The sequence below is a fragment of the Poecilia reticulata genome, chromosome 12 (genome assembly GCF_904066995.2).
Source record: "Poecilia reticulata chromosome 12, P_reticulata-male-v2, whole genome shotgun sequence".
Lineage (NCBI taxonomy): Eukaryota > Metazoa > Chordata > Actinopteri > Cyprinodontiformes > Poeciliidae > Poecilia > Poecilia reticulata.
Window position 1 is genome coordinate 14,758,160 of NC_088841.1, and position 12,364 is coordinate 14,770,523.

Here is a 12,364-nt window from a genome sequence, read left to right on the forward strand (position 1 = left end):
TCTTAATTTCCCCAGAGTACCTCCAAGTGCAGCGGCAGTTGATTTACTCAAAAACTATACGGAATAAGAACAAGCAGAAAAAAAAAGAAAAAAAAATCACATTTAAATGGTGATTAAATCAGGTGATTTTTTATTTTATTTTTTTGTCTGATTTGAAGCAGCACAGAGGAGAGTTTCGGAGGAGACAAACTGGTTTTGTTTTAGCTGTTGTGGAAGAAAGTGTGCGTTCAGTAATTTGCAGACTCACTTTGATCTTTTTGTGTCACAACACTTTATCTGATTAAAATGAGTTTTACTGTCCTATGTTGCAGTGGTTCAGTGTTGGTCTACATGATCGACACGACGACAGGATCGATGCAGCTGTCCCACAAACTGGAGCTCACACCAAAACACTACCCAGGTATCACTCTTGCACTGTCCGTTACATCTCACCTGCTTTTTACCCTTAACAAATGCATCAGTACGTGTCGTTTTAAAATTACAGCATTTCAGATGCTCTGTATCCAGTGTAAATACACGGCGCCCCCTGGTGGGCTAATCTCTTTCTTAGTCTCTATGTTATCCTGTTAAAAACTGTTTCACTTGTCTTTTCAAGCTCGATGTGATGCCGCTTTTCTCTGCATCTTGTTTGCATGTGTCAGAGTATAGGGGTTTGATGGAGGATAGAAATTTAGCCACTGCTGAAATGCTTCTGATCAAAGTGCACAGATGAGTTTTGGACACAGCAGAGCCAGATGACTCAGCAACACAAGTGGCTCAGAACCCTGCAGCCTAAACCTGTAAATTGCATCAAACTACCACCAAAGATCCTTTCACAGCAGCTTTTCTCTCTGTCTCATGTAAAGTCACTTAAAAGTCTGCTTGAAGGGGTAATAATAAATTTTATTTTTTTTTTAAAGTATGTTCTGCTTGTTTTGTCCTTTAGATGCTGTTACTTCTGGATTCTTAACCCAAAGATTTTGAACTTTGTTCAGTTTACATTTCAAATAAGGTCTTGATTTTCTTTTTCTTTTTTTTTTGTAATATTTGTGAAATGACGATATGACAAGCTGTCATTTTTGGGGATTTCAAATGATCTAAGTTTGACCTTTTGATTAATCAAAGATCAGATGATAAATGCTGAATGTAAGCCTGCCTCAGCACTGAGCTTTATGGTTTGCTTCAAGATGAAAAAGATAAGAAAAATATAAGAAAACAAGAAACTCCAAACAGGTGGATACTTTTTATTCAAATGTCGATGATATCCTCATCTCTCTAACTAAAGACTTTATGCTAAAACTAATTGTAAATATTGTCTTCAAAACACGTTGTTGAGCTTCTGCTTAAGATTCCATTCATTGGTTTTGACATTCCTTGCAAATGTTCCAATTTTGAGTAGCTAATTGACACGTTTCAAGTTTCTTGATACAATAACGGGTAAATATGAAATAACGAACAAATATAAATGAGATGGAATACCGAGAACGCTTCACTGCAGCTTTTTCACAGTAATCCCGCAAGTACATTTTCTGAATCTTTTTGCCATTTAGACATCTATAACAAGACCGGCGCCGTCAAGCTAATTTGCTGGTCACCTGACTACAGTGTTGTCATGGTAACCTGGGAGTGTGGCGGTCTGTCGTTGTGGAGTGTCTTCGGAGCACATCTCATCTGCACGTTGGGAGAGGACTTTGCGTGAGTTGGACACAGAGTTCTGCTTTGTTTTGAGGGTTTTTTTGGTGAAAGTTTTCATATCTTTGCATTTTTTTCGTATGATATCTCCTCAGGCATCATTCTGATGGCACAAAGAAGGACCCACTTAAAATAAGCTCTATGGTATGTGATCCTGCTTTTTATAAAAATGAAATGCAATGCTTTGTTGTGATTTTATTTTTACATCCGAGTAATGCTAAGGGTAGTGAATTATTTTCTTGTAAAGTGGAGCAAAGGTAGCTCAGATCCTGAAAAACATTTTTAGACATAACTGTGGACATATTAGTAGGTGATTATGTAAAAATGCAGTACAGTGCAAAATCTGGAGTTGTCTGTCATTTCTCCTTGTTGTCCTCTTGAGCAGCTGGGAATTTCAGGTCATCCAAAGCGATCTAGATCTATATGTCTTTGAGTTTTAGTTTTGATTATGTTTTTTATACTTTTTGTGTATTTAGTTTCTAGTCTAGTGGCATAGAACAGTACCTAACACCACAAACGAGGTTATTCCAAAAGAATAACTAACCAAAACCTTCCCACACAGTAGATGATCAACTGATTGATGATCTACTTCTCAGGTTGAGTCCTTACTAGATTTTTTTTCCCCAATTTTTTTAATTTTTTTTTTTTACAACTACAAACTATAGTGTACTTTTATTGTACACTATTTTCAGAAAGCGAACTAAAATACACTTGTTTCACAATTTAAAAATTCACATTCAGACAATATTTATAAACTTTTCCCACTTCCAGTTGGAAAAAATAAACCTCAAAGCTGTAATTGCAGCAATATGTTGTTCTACAAAGTTTTGACTCAGCACTAGTCAAAGCAGGCAACGTTCAAAAGAAAATAAGGAAGTCTTGATAATGTGTAGTTTACATGATGGTCTGTGTTGCTAACATGGGTAATGTGCTGTTCACCAGAGCTGGGGAGCAGAAGGCTACCACCTGTGGGTGATCCCAAGCAGACAGGAGAGGAGAAAGCAGGAGGAGAACGAGGAGCAGGACGTGGAGATGATTTCTCCTCCTCACCCTTCTCTGCAGACTGGGATACTGCAGTTCCACTTTATTAAGAGCGCGCTCACAGTCAACCCCTGCACGGTGAGAGTACAACCTGTCCGCAGCGCCCTCGCACAAACACGCGGTCGCATCAAACATTCATGCTTTCTTTGCTCCTTCGTCGACCGTACAGAGTAACCAGGAGCAGGTGTTGCTCCACGGAGAAGACCGCCTCTACCTGACCTGTGGGGACCCCAGACAAATCCACAGCACCTCTGACGTACACACAAACCTGCACCCGCAGGACGGCAGCCCGATGCATCACCCGCCCAACCCAGACTCCTCTCTTTCTCAGGGACTTAGCACTTTACTGGGACACAAGCACTGGCATGTGGTCCAGGTGAGTGTGTGAAAGTAACCAGCAAGCAGGATCCAAGCAAACATATTTAATTGTTCTGAAACATAAGATTAGATCGTGTTATGTTATGTTCTTTCCAGCTGAATGTAATTGGTGTTTTCCCGCCCCACCAGCTGCAGTTTTAAATTGGCTCCACTCAGCATGAAGTTTAGTTCACTGTCTTTTTGTTTCTTCTTTAGATTCACAGCACATACCTTGAGAGCAACTGGCCAATACGGGTGAGTGAGTGTGTGAGTGTGTTAATATAATAAATATTAGAAGTCAATCAATGTGCATCTTTAGACTTTTATATTGTGTTGAAGCTCATTGTTTTGAAGTTTAACTTTAGGATTTCAGGATGTTGATCCTTTTTGTTCCATGGTATTCCTTGGTGGAGTTAGATGTATTCTTTCTTCATCAGCTTCCTTGACCACAGCTAAACAATATCCATTTAATTGAATTTGTTTGTTTGTTTGACAAGGACATAATTTTTTTGATAAGTTAGATTTCAATATGATTTATAGCTCTTGCAGTGCCTTTACACAGCAGTGTGTTGACTTGAAATATTCTCTTAATTAAATCCCTCTTTAGATTGTTCTGTTGATTTAAACGTGATTGCCTTGAAGGAGAACAGTTATTATTACAGCCTTGCAACAGATACCAGTATTATGTACAGAGTATTGCACATTAAAATGTGAAAAAAGATGTTCACAGACTTTATTGGGCTGGATCTCTTTTTGAAAGAATCATGTGGGATAAAATCTCTGTATCTTCAAACCTGGGAGAGAAGCTGAATAAAATTGTGTGGCATGCAAAACATTTGCATGTGAAGCTAATCTTATCTACCGTCGCAAAAATCTAAAAATCAACCACTGTCTTTTGTTGCTTTGCAGTGAGAGAGAGTTTACTGACGTTTGCAGGGCATTGTCACTCCACTGTTGCCAACTCAACGACTCTCTTAGCAATATTTCAAACAAAAAAAATAACAATTATCGGCCAAAATGGGAATCGTCAGGTCAGGCTTTTTAAAGATCTGCGATCAGCCAGAAAACGGAAATTGGTGCATCCCTAATTTTTTTTCCAACACTTTTTAACGTTTTACTGTTGTGTGTCTGCAGTTTGCAGCCATAGACACAGCAGGACAATGCATGGCTGTCGCAGGAAGGCGGGGCTTTGCACACTACTCCTTATTCACGAGGAAATGGAAGCTGTTTGGGAACATCACTCAGGTAAGCAGACACTCGTCCCATTTTGCGTAATAGATAAAACTTGTGAGACGAGATGAAAATAACTGTGTTTGTTTGCAGGAGCAGAACATGACTGTGACAGGAGGTCTTGCCTGGTGGAAAGACCTTGTGGTGGTGGCATGCTACAATTTCACAGACCAGCAAGAGCAGGTGACAGTGGCAGACTTGGCCTCATTATTTCCCTTCAGTTCTGTGTCTGAAGTTATTTTTGTCTCATTATGGCAACTGATTCATCTACCTAGTTGAGGCTCTATCAGCGATCATCTAACCTGGACAACGCCTTCGCCTCGGTTACCAAGCTCCACTCTGACACGCTGCTGCTCAACGTCTTCAAAGACATGGTCATCCTGTTCAGAGCCGACTGCTCAATCTGCCTCTATAGCATAGAGAGGAGGAACGACGGGTATTACTCTCTGAGCTTCATCTTCTTTCATTCATAATCGCATCAAATTTCTTTATGGTTGGATCATTTTCTGGACAAAATGTTCCTGGTGTGCCGAAACTAAACTGTCTATTTTTAAATCGATGCTCCTTATTTTTTTGGCCATTTGTGCAGCAATTTCTCTTTTGGTCTAAAATGTCTGATCAGTCCCTTCCTGTGATGTAGCTGAAGTAAGAACATTTGACATAAAACCCAGATCACATGATTTCTATGCCTTTTCATCTGGCTAAGATGCTTTAGTTTAACCTTTTCTGCTGAAATTTTGCCTCCACCCTCTGGTGAAAAAAAAAAAAAATTACAGATGTTTATTTCTTGATTTCTGTTTTTTTGAATGTTGCCCTAGACTCTAAAAGCCATTCAAGTAGAAATTTCAAGGTAAATAGTTGTGTTACACATTATCTTATCAATCAAATCAAAGCAGATTTTATCTGTATACTGCCAACTTGAATCAATATGGGAGAGAACCCACTTTAGAACCTCGAGGAAAACCAGCATCACTATCAGTATTTTGATCGTTGCTTTCTTTTTTGTTTAAAAATGACTAAATGTAAGCGTTTTTCAAAAGCACCCCTCATAACTTTCAACATGTGTTTTTGTCTCTTCCAGCCCAACCCCGTCGGTTAGCGTGGAGCTGCTGCAGGAGGTGTCCATGTCTCGCTACATCCCTCATCCGGCTCTCGTGGTCTCGGTCACGCTCACATCGGTGCGCACAGAGACTGGCATCTCTTTGAAAGCACCACAGCAGGTAACGACGGCACATTAAAACCCACGCTTAATAAGCTGGGACCAGAGGTATGACAATCTCTGTGTGTGTGTGTGTGTGTGTATTTCCATATCAGGCCTGCATGGCAGAGAGCATCATGTTGAATCTGGCTGGCCAGTTAATCATGCTGCAGAGGGACCGATCGGGACCACAGGTACGAGACAAAGAGACGCCTGCCGTCAACAAGAAGCTGGTGAGTACAAACTTCTCTCCGTTTTCATTTTCACCGAATACAATCCCCTAACCTTTTTCCTTTTTGTCTTGCAGCTACCGTTCTGCCCCCCGGTGGTGCTGGCTCAGTGCGTGGAGAACGTGTGGACCACCTGCCGCTCCAACAAGAAGAAGCGCCACCTGCTGGAGGCCCTGTGGCTGTCCTGCGGGGAGGCGGGAATGAAAGTCTGGCTGCCGCTGTTCCCCAGGGACCACCGGAAGCCGCACTCGTTCCTCTCCAGGCGCATTATGCTGCCCTTCCACATCAACATCTATCCACTGGCGGTGCTGTTTGAGGACGCCCTGGTGCTGGGGGCGACCAATGAGACCGTACTGTACGACGGACTGCAGGGCTCCTCTGAGCCTTTGGTGGCGCTGTTTCCTTACTGCACAGTAGAGAGAACCTCCCAGATCTACCTCCACCACATCCTGAGGCAGCTGCTGGTTCGCAACCTGGGCGAACAGGTTTGTTTGTTTTTACCCGGGCTTCTGATTGGATCAATTTATGGGGAAAACTCTAGCCTGACTGTTGCCTTCCTACGCAAATCCGCTTGATTCAAATCTCCCTTCACATCTCCATCTGGGTTTTCTCCCATTATAATAGCAATGGAGGAAGTGAATGAAGGCGTTCAGTCCGTGCTGGCTCCCAGATATTAAATAAACATCAATAGCCACCTCATTCGCTTTGACACGTCTTTCTTTGCAGGTAGGGATGGTTATGTACAGCGCAGGGAATTTTCCGGTAAGCTTCACAGTGTCGAACTAGGGGCAGGCGATGTGGACTTAGTTAAGTAAGACCTATTTGTTACTTAATTTTTTAGGTAACTGTCTGGCTGTGAGGATATGACACAGCAACTGCAGCCCCATACACACAAACACTGCTCTTGAAAATATAAAATTTGTATTATGGTTCTTCTAAAGAAGTGTGATTTCTATCACAAAACCGCACATAGTAGCTGCATTTAATCATATTTTTAAATTTATTGATGCGCTTGTTAAACAAACAATGGAGAAAGTAGTAAAATAAACAGACCAGACAATACAGACAGTTTTGGGGGATTTTAAACATCATTAATTGAAATGTATTGTGACAAAGAGAAATCAAAAGTCTTATTGCGATAAGAAATTTATCTCGACGAAAGATGAACGATACAATGAATGCCCACCAATACAACAAGCAAGCAAAGCGTTGAAAAGCTGGGAAAATTTTAACATAGGACTCATTTTTTAAATTCTATTTTTTCCCCCTCAACTTCTAGGCTTTGATGCTGGCTCAGTCATGTGCCACCCTCCCCTACTTCCCTCACGTCCTGGAGCTGATGGTCCACGTGGTGCTGGAAGAAGAGGCGACCTCACGGGAGCCCATTCCCGACCCTCTGCTTCCCACCGTGGCCAAGTTCATTACGGAGTTCCCCCTCTTCCTTCAGACCATCGTCCACTGTGCCCGGAAGACCGAATACGCTCTGTGGAACTACCTGTTTGCAGCCGTGGGGAACCCCAAAGACCTGTTCGAGGAGTGCCTCATGGCTCAGGATCTGGACACAGCAGCTTCCTACCTGATCATCTTGCAGGTGAGAAAGAGGGAAAAACCTAACCAGTTCCCATTTAGACTAAAACGAAAGTTAGGTACGTAACCCCACGGTTCTGTGAATCCCGGATCAGTAGGGATGAAATAGAACTTTTTTTTTTTTATGTTTGCTCTCTTGTCACCTCCAGAACATGGAGGTTCCAGCCGTGAGCCGGCAGCACGCCACTCTTCTCTTCAACACGGCTCTGGAGCAAGGCAAGTGGGACCTGTGTCGGCACATGATCCGGTTCCTCAAAGCCATTGGCTCAGGAGAGATGGAGTCTCCGCCCCCAACGCCATCAACTCAGGTCAGAGAATTTAATCATACATGATATTATAGTTTTCTTTAATCATACTGTTTTTTATTGGGTTTTTTTTTTTTGCCAAAATTACGGATGATCTAAAAACATAAAACGGTGTTCACAGGAGCCCTGGAAATTCTTAAATATTTTAATTTTACTGTGAGAAAGCTGTACAAACCCAGATTAAAATATTAAATCTTCCCTTCTCCTTGCAGTTTTAACTATTCATGACAATAAGAATCACATCTTTATCAAGTTGAACATGGAAATAAACACCATGATTTCTTCAGGAACCCAGCTCAACCGGCGGCTTTGAGTTCTTCAGAAATCGCAGCATCAGCTTGTCTCAGTCTGCAGATTCCATCTCCACGGGAAAGTTCAACCTGCAGAAGACCTTCAGCATGCCCAGCGGATCGTCTGCCAAAGGGTACGGACCCAGTATGGGTTAGCTTAATAACAGATGTTTACCTTTACCATCCGGCCGTCGTCACTTCAGTGAGTGTGTGTGGTGTCTGCTCTCAGTCGGGACGTGGAGTGTGCAGAGAACATGTACATCGACATGATGCTGTGGCGCCACGCCCGCCACCTCCTGGAGCAGGTGCGTCTCCGTGACCTCGGATGCTTCTCCGCCCAGCTGGGCTTCGAGCTCATCGGCTGGTTGTGCCGCGAGAGAAACCGCGTGGCGCGGGTCGACGACTTCGTTTCGGCTCTGAAGAAGCTCCACAAAGATTTCCTCTGGCCCTTCCCCGTCATCCCCGTGGGAAGCCTCAGCTCCCCTCTGAAGAACGGACGCTGTCGCAGCGGTGAGCAGACGGGAAATTTAGCTGGGTTTTAGCTTCCTCTCGCTCCTATTGATCGTTTGTGTCCCCCCCACCCCCTGTTCCTCAAAGTGCTGAGCACGCAGCTGCTGGAGTCTCAGTCTGCAGACAGTCTGCTGAACAGCGACATGGACACGGCCCCGCCCTCCGCCGCGACCGCCAACCACACCTGGATGGACGGGCTCGAGCAGAGCGCCAAAGACGCGGACACAGCCTCGTCTGCTCATTCCAACCAAAACTCACCGCAGATGCACGACGCCTTCCTGTCGCTGCTAACTAACAAAGGTAAAAATCGATCCTTGTCAGCCTGCTTTCAAAAAAACAACCCCAGGCACTGACTGTTCATGTCTGTCTCTGCGTTCAGTGGAGGAGTACAGCGTCGGCTCGGCTACAGACCTCACAGAGACCAGCTCAGTGGTGGACGGCGACTGGACCATGGTCGATGAGAACTCCTCCACTCTGAGCTTGAGTCAGGCCGAGCTGGAGCACATCTCCATGGAGTTGGCCAACAAAGGCCCGCACAAGTCCCAGGTGCAGCTCAGGTGGGAAACTCAGATTTCTGTCTGTTTTTTTTTTGTTTTGTTTTTTCTTTTTTTCTAGTTAAAACATTTGTGGGATTTAAACCAGAAGCTCTGTTTTGACGTCTGTCCCTTAGGTACCTCCTCCACGTGTTCATGGAGGCGGGCTGTTTGGAGTGGTGTGTTGTGATTGGTCTGATCTTGAGGGACGCGAGCGTCATCAAGCAGGTGATCAGCTTCCTGGACAGTCCAGAGGTCCCTCCGGAGACGTCACAGAGTCTCCGGAACGGCTTGTTGGCCGTTGATGCCTGGGCGTCCAGGGACTGGTGGGTGTTCAGACAGCGGCTGCACCTCGCAGATTTACTCATTACAAGTTACATATTTCACATTTCGACACATCACAACTACAAACTTCAGAGTATTTTGTAGAGTTTTAATACAAAGTAGTGTATAATTGTAAAGAATAAGAAAAGTTATCTTTGCTGGGCTTAATAAAGCATATTTGACTGTATTTAACAATATTATACTTTTCTGTAATAAAATATTTATATCGGTATTTTCAGTAAGTTCCCCAAATCAAATCATGTCTTAAATTTCATTCAAGGTGGCATTAAAAAGCCTTAAGTTTGACGTTCCTGTTTTCTCCACTCTCCAGCCTGGGGTACAAACCGTTTCTCAACCTGATCCAGCCGCAGCTGCAGCAGCTGCTGGACTCGACGGCGGAGCAGGTGCAGCCCGAGGCCTTCCAGCCCGCCAGCCACAGCTGCAAGCTGGCCGCCTCCGAAGGCCCGGGCGGAGCCGCCGCCCCCCGGCCCGAGGACAGCAGAGGGGGGGCGGCTCCGCTCGGCCTGGCGCTGCCCGCGCTCGAACCCGCCAGAGTCTTTTCCCGCCCTCCGCCCGAAAACTCTCCGCCTGAACAAACGGAGGAGCAGAGAGAGGAGGAGGGTAACTACGACTGCACCTTGTCCTGAACGCCAGCGCCGGATCCTGGGACTCCAACCTGTGAATTTCAGACTGAGGAAGCAGCAGCTGCTGACTGGAATTAGTGTTTTCATCAGCATGTCTGCGCACAGAAAGTTCCTCTCCCTCCAGGTTCTTACTTCAGTCAGTATTATTCCATCTTTAAATCCGCCCCTTTATTCAAGGCGTATTGAGCTACCAGCTAGGCTCTGACATTCTATAGCATTTCACCAAAATGTGCTGTGTGTGTGGAAAAAGGTCAGCTATGTCAGTTTTTACTCCTGGAGGTGTTTGGAAGCTGCAGAGCAGCACAGAAAAGCACCAGGCTTTTTTTTCTTTTTCATTCCAGTAAATTCAAAGAGTTTGAACATCATGCTACATTACTTAGCAGACTGCAGAACAAAGCTTTGCTCAGAAACCATGAGTTGTGTCTGAGTCTGCAGCACGAGGAGGTTCATCCTTCCATACCTCATCGCTTTAGGATATTTTCATACCTTTTTAAATAACTGGACCAGCGAGATTATTTTTCTACCAACTTCTATCACTCTGGAGTTCTCCCCCCTTGTGAAAATCACCCGAGTTCATCGTGGCTCTGGTGTGTAGTATTGTCTCAGTAGGGTATCGGTGTTAAAGGTACCAGAATCCTGAGCTCCCTGAACTGTCGGCTGTTTTCTCAAACGTCCATACAAGCAAACGGGGCATAAAGCAGAACCCAAATTAGCTTTTAATAATAATAATGATAATAATTCATCCAGTCACTGATGTGCTCATAAAGCTGCTTTGTTGTGTCTGTTTCTGTCAGTTTGTGGTAAATCCCTCCTCCCCTGCAGTGTTAACAGTGAGGCAGCAGTGTAAACTAAAGGGAACTGATCTGACTCGTCCTCTCCAGCGGTGCAGTGAGTTTGCTGCTCTCCCCCGTCCGTCTTCATTACGTATTAGCATGACGGGCGGCTGTGATCACTCGGAACTGATTTTATCGTATTAGTCCTCATAATTGCTGTTTATTTATTGGCATTAATATAGTAGAGTGGAGGTTTGTTTTTATGACTGAGAATGAGCTTAAATAATGAGTCTGGTGCGTTGGCTGTCAACCACAGGCACTAAAAAGGGTTTCGGCAGTGTTATAATGTGCAATGCGTTTGAAATGTTACTTAAGCTTTATGTTTTTAATGTTCTCCACCTCCTGTGATTTTCTCTTGATCGTAGACCAAAACAGTCTGTAGGTTCGCTTGCGTTGAAACAGTCGGCTCTCAAGGCGGCGGTTTGCTTCGGAACTCTCCCGTCGTCAGAAATCCCGTCTCGGAACAGAAAAAAAAAAAAAAAGCGTTGCCGTGAATTTGAATCCAGTTCCAGCGGGCATCAACCTCCATAGCCACACACTACGCCGCGACCTTTATCAGACTTGAAAACAGTCAAACTCGACGAACCAAAGACTTCCGACGTCCAGAGGCCTTCTGTTGAAACTCGATAGTCGTTATGCAGAGGGAACCGAACCTCGAACCCATCCACCCAAATCAACGCCACTCGAAACTGATGCTGACAGAATCCAAGACGGTTTCCCACGGAAATGAATATTGCAGATGTTTTATGGGTTTGTTTTTTTCCCTTCGCTGCAGGGTGACGGGGTGGACAGCCGACCGTGGCTTCCTCCCTGCTGTGTACAGTTTAAAAGTATTGCCTGTTTGCTCTGAGGCGGCAGACATCCTGAATGCAGTGTAAAGACGACTCTCTTGTACATTTTGTCTTTTCTACTCATTGTTCAGTTTTCTACTATGTTTTTTTTTTGTCCCCGTGTACATACAGACCAATAAATTATTTTTAAAATGAACATTTTTGCCTTGTTGAGCTCAACTTTTTACATTTTGTCAAACTCAGTGGTGGGAAGTAACGAAGTACAAGTACTTCGTTACTGTACTTAAGTACAGTTTTCGTGTATCTGTACTTTACTTAAGTAGATTTAATAATGGGGACTTTCTACTTTTACTCCACTACATTTTACAGTAAGTATCTGTACTTTCTACTTCACTACATTTCTACAAACTGTCGCGTTACTCGTTACATCCAAGTCTCGTTGCTCTTTTCTTCCGTTATAATGTGATGTTCAGGGATTTAAGGTGGCGCCGTAAAATCCGAGCAATAACGTGAGTTAGTGTCTGTTGTCACCCATCACCTCCACCTTTACTCGCACTCGGAGCTCCAGACATGCTCAGTGGTTTCCTCTGAGCCGGAGGAGATGTTTGTCTATAATATAATAGCGCTGCATAAATTGATATGGCGACATGTAAAATCAGCAGCGCTTCGCTTTCACAGACGGTGGGACTTCGTCCAACTTTTAGCGTGACTTGGAAGGAAAGCTTAAAGAAAGGTAAGATCTGTGGACGTGATGCTAGCTAAGCTAGCTGTACTGACTGAGACACATGTTGCATCTGATGAAAAAAAGTTGTCACTCATG

The 12,364-nt window shown here is 44.0% G+C and overlaps 1 protein-coding gene across 2 annotated transcripts in view; it reads left to right on the forward strand.

Moving 5' to 3' along the window:
- The window catches only part of ric1 (RIC1 homolog, RAB6A GEF complex partner 1), a 29,932-nt gene extending 18,192 nt beyond the window's left edge, over positions 1–11,740 (forward strand). For both annotated transcript variants that reach the window (XM_008424283.3, XM_008424284.3), the window contains exons 8-27: positions 312–400; positions 1,530–1,674; positions 1,767–1,815; positions 2,614–2,790; positions 2,882–3,088; positions 3,286–3,324; positions 4,204–4,314; positions 4,393–4,482; positions 4,575–4,735; positions 5,381–5,519; positions 5,614–5,730; positions 5,805–6,212; positions 7,007–7,318; positions 7,464–7,622; positions 7,907–8,043; positions 8,139–8,419; positions 8,507–8,719; positions 8,799–8,976; positions 9,090–9,278; positions 9,608–11,740. In XM_008424283.3, the coding sequence (XP_008422505.1) occupies positions 312–400; positions 1,530–1,674; positions 1,767–1,815; positions 2,614–2,790; positions 2,882–3,088; positions 3,286–3,324; positions 4,204–4,314; positions 4,393–4,482; positions 4,575–4,735; positions 5,381–5,519; positions 5,614–5,730; positions 5,805–6,212; positions 7,007–7,318; positions 7,464–7,622; positions 7,907–8,043; positions 8,139–8,419; positions 8,507–8,719; positions 8,799–8,976; positions 9,090–9,278; positions 9,608–9,923 (3,517 nt within the window). In that variant the 3' untranslated portion in view covers positions 9,924–11,740. The remainder of the gene's footprint in view (positions 1–311; positions 401–1,529; positions 1,675–1,766; positions 1,816–2,613; positions 2,791–2,881; positions 3,089–3,285; positions 3,325–4,203; positions 4,315–4,392; positions 4,483–4,574; positions 4,736–5,380; positions 5,520–5,613; positions 5,731–5,804; positions 6,213–7,006; positions 7,319–7,463; positions 7,623–7,906; positions 8,044–8,138; positions 8,420–8,506; positions 8,720–8,798; positions 8,977–9,089; positions 9,279–9,607) is intronic.
- The last annotated feature ends 624 nt before the right edge of the window (positions 11,741–12,364 follow it).